This window comes from Triticum aestivum, chromosome 4B (assembly GCF_018294505.1).
Source record: "Triticum aestivum cultivar Chinese Spring chromosome 4B, IWGSC CS RefSeq v2.1, whole genome shotgun sequence".
NCBI classification, from domain to species: Eukaryota; Viridiplantae; Streptophyta; class Magnoliopsida; order Poales; family Poaceae; genus Triticum; species Triticum aestivum.
This window is the reverse complement of record NC_057804.1, coordinates 167154245-167162424: the sequence shown is the minus strand read 5'-3', so window position 1 is coordinate 167162424 and position 8180 is coordinate 167154245. Positions and strand designations below refer to the sequence as shown.

General features: G+C 38.7%; 1 protein-coding gene across 2 annotated transcripts; it reads right to left on the bottom strand.

The window, feature by feature from the left end:
- Positions 1-535: 535 nt before the first annotated feature.
- On the bottom strand, positions 536-6201 carry LOC123091606 (ankyrin-1). Of its 2 annotated transcripts, XM_044513171.1 has the most exons (9): positions 5919-6201; positions 5635-5814; positions 5317-5448; positions 4667-4806; positions 3114-3203; positions 2817-2939; positions 2606-2674; positions 1928-2077; positions 536-861 (listed from the first exon to the last, which is right to left on the bottom strand). In XM_044513171.1, the coding sequence occupies exons 1-9, from the start codon at positions 6067-6069 to the stop codon at positions 670-672; spliced, it is 1227 nt and encodes a 408-aa protein (XP_044369106.1). In that variant the 5' UTR covers positions 6070-6201; the 3' UTR covers positions 536-669. The 2 variants fall into 2 exon arrangements, with proteins under 2 accessions (XP_044369106.1, XP_044369107.1); XM_044513172.1 differs by lacking the exon at positions 2606-2674 and having other exon boundaries at positions 599-861.
- Positions 6202-8180: the final 1979 nt, after the last annotated feature.

The following is an 8180-nucleotide window of genomic DNA, read 5'->3' as shown; positions in this document are numbered from 1 at the left end:
GTGCATGCATTGCATGGATTTAAGGATTCACATACGAGGAGTCTGGCTGTCCGGCAGGCCAAATGAGGGGCCTCTCGGCGCCGTCTACAGATGCGCCCGGGGGCATATAGGGAGCCCGGGCATACAGGGAGCTGGATTTGCCAAATCTGGCTGTAGATGCTCTAATAGGAACGGGTCAGAGACATTAGCATATCTGCAATCTCTATCAACTTCGCAACATTAGCATATCCGCAAATGTGCAGAAAGCATAATCCCCATACCAACATGCCATTCCAAGAAGAAACAAACAAATAAGGCTAAAATGCCTTGTAGGATCTTGAACTTTTTTGAACAGTCAACAAGTCCATAAACTTATACAACAAGATTAATAATATGGGGCTGTATATCCATCAGATGAACGAAATTTTTCAAAACGTCAACTTTTGTGTATTAGCCCATAATACTAGAATAGAAAAAACAAAATCAATATTTTATAAAAGATAAAAATAAACAATTACTAAAACAAAAAATATATTTACAATATATAGAATTTCTGGAGAAGTTTTACTCTGATAGAGAAAAACAAGTAGAATATTATATATACAGGATAAAAACTAAACCAGAAAATTTAGTTTGCAGAGGTTGCACACTTTGTACAAAATTTGCACTATGCCGTAAAACATGCAAGAACTAGTATAAAAGGTGCAGTTCAGGCCAACCAAGGAGCAATTTTAGGTGGCTCAGATTTACGAAAATTTCAGGCAACTGAGAATTAGCAAATTCGTAATAATATACCTCTTTGTATATTCTTGCTGCAAGATAATAGTTCCCGTTCTTGAACGCCTCATGCGCTTTAGATTTTGCACTAGTAAGCATGGCTTTCTGAAACATTGAGAGCAACCAAATGATATAAAAAGATTCATTACCACACCTAGTCCCTTCCCTCATGTTATAACTACTTTCTCCCTGAATCAATGCAATATCTCATCTCAATATCTACCATGTATAAAGTGGTCATGAATATTAAACCTCCTGTCACGCGGTTTATCCATAAAAATAATAATAAAGCTTAGTATCCCCAGTTGGAAGAATTGTTTGATTTGTTTCAACTTCTACATGATTCTACTGTGATCCAACCCAAATTACTGATAGAAGTTAGTCTGACTTATCTCAAATTCACACATTTCAAATGTTCTCTTATCTGCATTGCTTATGACCCAATCTTACATCCTCTACATCCCCAAGGACAACAAAGCCTTCAGTCACAAGCAAGTTGGAATAGGCTACCTCTGCAGAATCCCCACAGATCATAATTTCATCACTTAAAACTAGTATTTCTTCTTCGCCAATTTATTAGACATTATTTTACCTTAGTTGTTAAATGCTCATCTCTGTCCAAACTGATTTAAAATCAACACGGGGTGTTAACCCTGGCTAGGTTAGTCCTTACAAGATTCAGAAGAGGTCAAACACATAAACCACAGGGATACCAGTAAATCACTATGCACGTTGCATATTACAAACCTAACATGCAATGTGCCGTCAAAGTCATGTCAGAAAGACTATACGGTTTACAAGCTTAACAGAACCGATCAAGGTAAATATTTAAACTGCTTTCAACAAAACTGTATTGCTCCCAAATGATTAGTGTGCAACACAATATTTTCATTTCACCGGCTCATAGGTCATAGTTAAGAAAAGCATGCAATAAGACTGGCGCACACTTAACATGCATGGTCAATACAATTCTTAGCCACCAATTGTAGCTAAATTTTCAAATATTCACAGAGAAAGAGTGGGCAATGAATTTCAAGCTCATTTCTGAAGTAACAGCAATGAATTTCAGAAATCCCAAACTGGGAAGGTCTCTGTCTGAAAGCTAACAGCCAACATACACAGTTGCACACAAACCATTTAAATTAATATAATAATGGCACTCAAATTATACCTTCGCTGGACGCACTGATTTTACATGCCTAATGATCCCATCTACACTCCAGTCACATACATTTGGAATACGAGAAGTGACCGGAAATAGAATCTCAACATCTTCACGCCTACCAGAGCGGGCAGCAATTTCAATAGGAGCTCGTCCTAACTGCCATGATAACAAGCAGGATTAACTTCACTCAGTATTTGGCAATGGAAAACGACAAACTTGCAGTATGCAAGATATATGAGCAACCATCAGGCACATACACATGTTATAAAATAAAATAAATTCTAGAGATCGGCATAACATTAAGTGCTACAAAAGCCATGTAGCGTATCTTATATTGTAGCAATGAGCACATAAACATGTGATAGGACAGCAACCACAACTCAAGAACTATATTGTTAACATATGTGATCTAATACTACCCTGACAACTTCTAGGATGAAACAGAGAAGTAGTAACTCTTCCTGGTATTTGCAACCTCTGCTTCATTTTTCCTCCAAAATGGTAAGAACAACTGTTATATTTTTATCCCAACAACCCAAAGAAGTTCTTTGCAAGTTCCATGTAGAAAATTTTGTTCGAAGTGGAAACTCTAAGGTATGTTCTTCCAATCTAGTAGATAGCCTAGAACCATCACGTGCCTCTCCAAATAATAAAATAGAACAGGGGACTGAATTTCAAATGTACCTTTGATGTTTCATGTATTTTAATCCTATTAGGATAAATCGAGACACCCAAAATACACACAAAATAGACCTGCCAATAAGCAAATTCATCCAGATGTTTGTCTCAAGTTAACAGTTTGAAATGGAAAACTAAAAATGAACTTTTACTAGAATATCTTATATTAGGTATAGACACAAAAGCATGCATGTAACAACAAGGTACAACAGCTTACACTGTCAGGAACATTAGCATCCGCACCAGCCAGAACTAAGCACTTCAGGATTTCAGTTGAGCCACTAATGGCAGCAATGATTAATGGTGTCTCTTTACAATTACCATCCACATCAGCACCAGCCTAACAATAAAAATCTGGGTTATATGCTTCATACAACACACATACAAATTGCGTCACAATCATTTGAAGAAAAATAAAAAAATTAGTTGAGTAACATCCTCTTCTTTTTTTTGAGAATGCATCCTCTTTTTTCATTATTACATAATGTGTAAGTTGATGTACGAAGTAACATACCTCAAGCAGGAGCTTCACACATTTCAGTGAGTGCACAACACTAGCAATAGCAAGAGCTGTATAACCAGTACCACCCAAAGTTATCTTATGCTGTTGAGAGACTAAGAAATTAGAAATTGCGTATAACTAGAACTAGCATATACTCCCTCCGTCCCAAAATAACTGTCTCAACTTTGTACTAGCTCTAGCACAAATTTGTACTAAGCTCAAGACACTTATTTTGGGACGGAGGGAGTAATAAATAGCAGATATAACCATGTTACTGTGAGTAAAAACTTTTGTCAAAAAGATGAAATAACAAAATTAGCATACACAAACATTGCAAAAGTAAATGAATTAGCTTCTCATATTATCTATGAAAGTTGGTGAATCCTCATCATCCGTGATCCTTCTGGGACATCTGTGACCATTCCTAAAAATGCATACAAAAGAGAAGTAGAAAAAAGAAGGGCACGGCTGAGTTTCCAGCACAGTAAATCCGTGGACATACAAGAGGCAAAGCTAGATCTTAACAGTCATTGTGCATTGAACGTCAAGCACTAATAAAAATATAGGAACACTGCAAAGCAAGATCTTACCGATTAACACACTAGAGTGATACCATGTTAAATCATTGGTAAGCATGCTGAATTCAAGTTGTCAGACGTATCATGCAACGATGGTAGAAACTGAGATTATGCATGGATAATGCCGTATGGTGCTCGGAAGCATTTGCCGCCTTCTCAAATAATTTTTTTCGTTCTTCAAAATATTCTCACATGTAGATGGCTCCTTATCATGTTCAAATTTCATGTTTTATGAAAAAGTTTATGTTTTTTTATTGGCGTGGAAAAAAAACAAGCACCTAAAAAATGCCTTTTTAGCTCCTGATTCCTGTGTTTTCATGCAAACTACTCCCTCCGTATCAAAATATAAGACGTTTTTAGGCTAGTTTAGCCTACAAAAACGTCTTATATTTCGGTACAGAGGTAGTACAAGTCAAGAACAAAATTACTAGCACTTGAGGGTACATGATTCACGCGTATATACATGCAAGATTTTTATTCTTTGAATTTTGGACGAAAAAAAAGAACATGCTAGGAAAAAGAAGCATGTTGTACAGCCAAGTCTCTAGAATCCACCAACCTAAAAAAAAGGCTTCTACACTCCACCTGGTCACTGGTGGAATGTGTGCAGTGAAGCAGGGAAAATTGGTGGCTCGGCGCTCAAAAGGATACTAAGGGTTGATTAGTAGATGAGAGAAAATGAATTGGCTTGAAAAAATATCAACAATGCTACTCATATTAGCAAGAAAAATATATGAATGAGAATATGGTTTGAAAACTGGAGCAGGTGAAGAGCCAGACTCCACCTGATTATAGCTTATAGCTAGAAGGAATAAGAACAACAAGTGCAACATGACAAAGCCAGCCACATGAGAAAAAAACTCAAATAGGATAAAGTTGATGGATAGGGAAACACTGAAATAAGTATATAAAAAAACTATATTGTCGATCTTACCATTCCAAATAGCATGAAGGTTCAGAAAAAGAAAAGATGGGAGTGACACTTACGTCTGCATGGTGGTCTAGCAAAACTTTCACAATATCATCCCGCCCATCACGGGCAGCAGAATGCAGTGCCGTCCCACCAAGATGTAGTGCATCAACATAAGCTCCACTGCAGAGTAAGAGCTCAACTATTTCACAGCTTCCTGGATAAAAATAATACAGGATATATTTTAGTCAACTGTAGATTTTTGTTGTAAGTCCTTGTATTCACGCCATCCTATCTAACAATGTGCTAAGAAACTTCATAAGAAACAAGTCTAAATTAGAGGACATACTGAAATACAGAGTCAATATGTCTTGTGAATTGATTGAGTGAGTATGCATGATGTGGACAAAAGGGCATTTCAAAAAAATTGGACTTGGCTAAAATAAATTAACAATGTCGTGAAAAAAAAAGATGGCCTGCTAGTTATATTTTCTCCATGATATGATGTCTATGGGGGGGAAGGAAGAACTTTCGCATACAGCCAGCACCATACTCACTTTCCTCGGATATTTGCCACTATAAAGAATATTCGGTCAGAAATTTTTACTCCGTGTCTCACGGATATATAGGTCCTCGCTCCTCACACAGTAGTACACAGGGAGATGAAGAACAATTTATGAATGATGAGTGTGTGCAATAGATACTTATGCGTAGAGATCGATACTACCTGCTGCAGCAGCAAGGTGGAGGGGAGTACTCCCACTGTCGTTGAGCTTCATTGTAGCAGCACCTTGATCAAGAAAGTAGCGCACCAAATCCACATTCTGACAGCCAATCGCAACAGTCAAAGGCGTTTCGCCTGTCAGGGACAACAGAGCAGAGAAGCTTAGCACAAATTCAGCCCATCCAAACGAACAACTGCCTGGATGGAATGAACGAGAGCCACTCTCTAATCAACGAAAGCTGGGATGATTCAGTGCGGGAATGAGAGCTCCTGTACTTATTACGGAAAGGAAAGGAGAGGGCTTGAAGGAAGGCGACGCACCCATCGGGCCTACGTCATCGACATCCAGCCGGATGTCCTCGACCAGGTAGCGGCACACGGGCAGGCTCCCGCCTAGGGCCGCGGTGTGCAACAAGCCCATGCCGTAGCCGTCCCTGACCGCGCCCATCTTCTCAGCGAGGCGACTGCCTTCCGCCCCCCTTCCCACCACCCTCGCCGCCTCTGAAATGCAAAACGAATCGGCGCCAAAATCAGCACGGAAACAGACGGGAACCGGAAAATGAAGAAAGTAATCGCGGACGCGGACAGAGGGAGGTAGTACTTACTCTTGACGAGGTGGAGCTCGCCGTCGAAGGCCGCCTTCAGGAAGCCCTGGTCGAAGGAAGGGTTGGAGGTGCGGCTAGGGTCCCATGAAGGGAGGCCGCCGCCGCCGCGGTCGAAGGCAGCGGGAGGGAAGAGAGGCGGCTGCGGTGCCATGGCAACGGGGTTGGCAGTACGTAGGGTTTTAACCAGGGGTTGTAGACGGGGTCGGGCGAGGAGGAGGGAGGAGCAGACGGGAAGGGAGGGAATGCAGTGGAGGCCGGGGAGGACGACGCGTGCGAGAGAGAGACCTCCTTTGGTTAAGGGAGTTAACTACAATGAGATTGCCTCATCCCCGCAATACCTAAAATCAGTTCAGGTTAAACTAGTACTCCCTCGGTTCCCAAATATTTGTGTTTCTAGGCATTTCAAATGGTCACAACATACAGATGTATGTTAACTTATTTTAGAGTGTAGATTTACTCAATTTGTTCTGTATGTAGTCATTTGTTAAATCTTTAGAAAGACAAATATTTGGGAACGGAGAAAGTAATTACTAAATATTTTAATAATGACATACAATAGATGGATGTCAAAATGATTCTCATGATATAAAATAGAACTAAAATACGGTTCAAGGTAATTTTGTCGATCGATAGGATGCTAGTAAGTGAGCAAACTTCAAGAGATCCTATAATAGACTGAAACAAGCATACTAAAGTTAAAATCTTTGTTCCAATGAAATGGTCAAATAATTTAATCTCATCGAGAAAAGCAAAGATACTTGTATTTACAAGAAAGCAAGTGGAGCATAATAATATTTCTAAGGGTCTTTTACATCTGTGTCCCTAACTCAAACCCACTACTCATATTTGTTCCTAATTTTGAAGCATGCTTAAATTTGCCTCTCGCCATCAAGTCACCTTATAGAAATGCCCTTCCATGCCGTTACAGTCCGGTCAAAGGACTTTGACCATCTGGTGAACAGTAACTCCGTGAACAGTAGATTTGAAAAAAACTAGCAACAAAAATTAAAAAAATCTGAAATTTTGTGGGATCGAAGATACTCGAGTGCGCAAGGTGCGTGCAAATTTTCGTGTTGTTTGGACATTCCACAAGCCCGTGAGAAAGGAAAGAATTTAATATGTATGCCCGTGAACAGTAAATTCAAAAAAATAGCAAAAAAATACAAAAAATCTGAAATTTTGCAGGATCGAAGACGCGCGGGTGTGCAAGGTGAGTGCAAATTTTTGTGATCAAATGACATGCGAGCTCTAGTAAAAAAAATAGTGCATTTTTTGAGCCAAATTTTGATTTCTTTTCTCGATGAGCTCCTGCAATGTACAAACACAACAAAAAATTGCACGCACCTTGGACACCCGAGCGTCTTCGATCTCGCAAAATTCAGATCTTTTTAACTTTTTGCTATTTTTTTGAATTTACTGTTCACAGGCATACAGATTAAATTCTTTCCCTTCTCACGGGCTCGTGGAATGTCCAAACACCACAAAAATTTGGACGCACCTTGCGCACTCGAGTATCTCACAAAATTTCAGTTTTTTTTTTATTTTTTTGCTATTTTTTTTGAATTTACTGTTCATTAGACAATCAAAGCCCTTTGATTGGAGGGTAACGACACACAATGGTATTTCTATAAGGTGACTTGATGGCAGAGGGGCAAATTTAAGCATGCTTCAAAATTAGGGGCAAATATGAGTAGATAATTCGAGTTAGGGACAGAAATGCAAATGGCCCTATTTCTAAACACTACATGTACTTGACACATTGTTAATTAGAAATTATATTAATTTCTTGACACAAATTAAGACTTTATTAAAACTAGTTTTCAGTAAAGTACGTAATCATTGGTATTAGGCATAATAATCTTGGAGATTGTAGTGTCTAATCGGCATTAACCAAAATACGTATTGACAAATATTAAAAGCAGTTTAGTATGAAAACGTCAGGAAGAGTTTCTTGTCAAAGTCACATGAAAGAAGTTCTTAGCAACAATCGGTATCTTGAAATACTGACGAGTGAAATACATGATTTCAATCACACTTGTTTTAGTTTCATGATATGCATGTAAATAACTAGATATGATCATACTCGAAGTAAGTTGTGAGTAAAGTTACCGAAATGGTCAAATTGTTGATCATAGGACAATAGTGAAAATGTCGTTAAGTATTGACGACATGTTTCTTGCATTCGGAGAAAATGAAAAGATTGTTGTAAGGAGTTGTATCCAAACAAGCTCGTTGTAAGTAGTACATCGATAAAATCTTCAT

Coding starts and splice junctions, on each gene's coding strand:
- LOC123091606 (XM_044513171.1), bottom strand. CDS start 6,069: ATGGCACCGCAGCCGCCTCTCTTCCCTCCCGCTGCCTTCGACCGCGGC. Junction 3,204..4,666: donor TGCTAGACCACCATGCAGAC/GTAAGTGTCACT, acceptor GTCTCTCAACAG/CATAAGATAACTTTGGGTGG. Junction 862..1,927: donor AATCAGTGCGTCCAGCGAAG/GTATAATTTGAG, acceptor TCAATGTTTCAG/AAAGCCATGCTTACTAGTGC.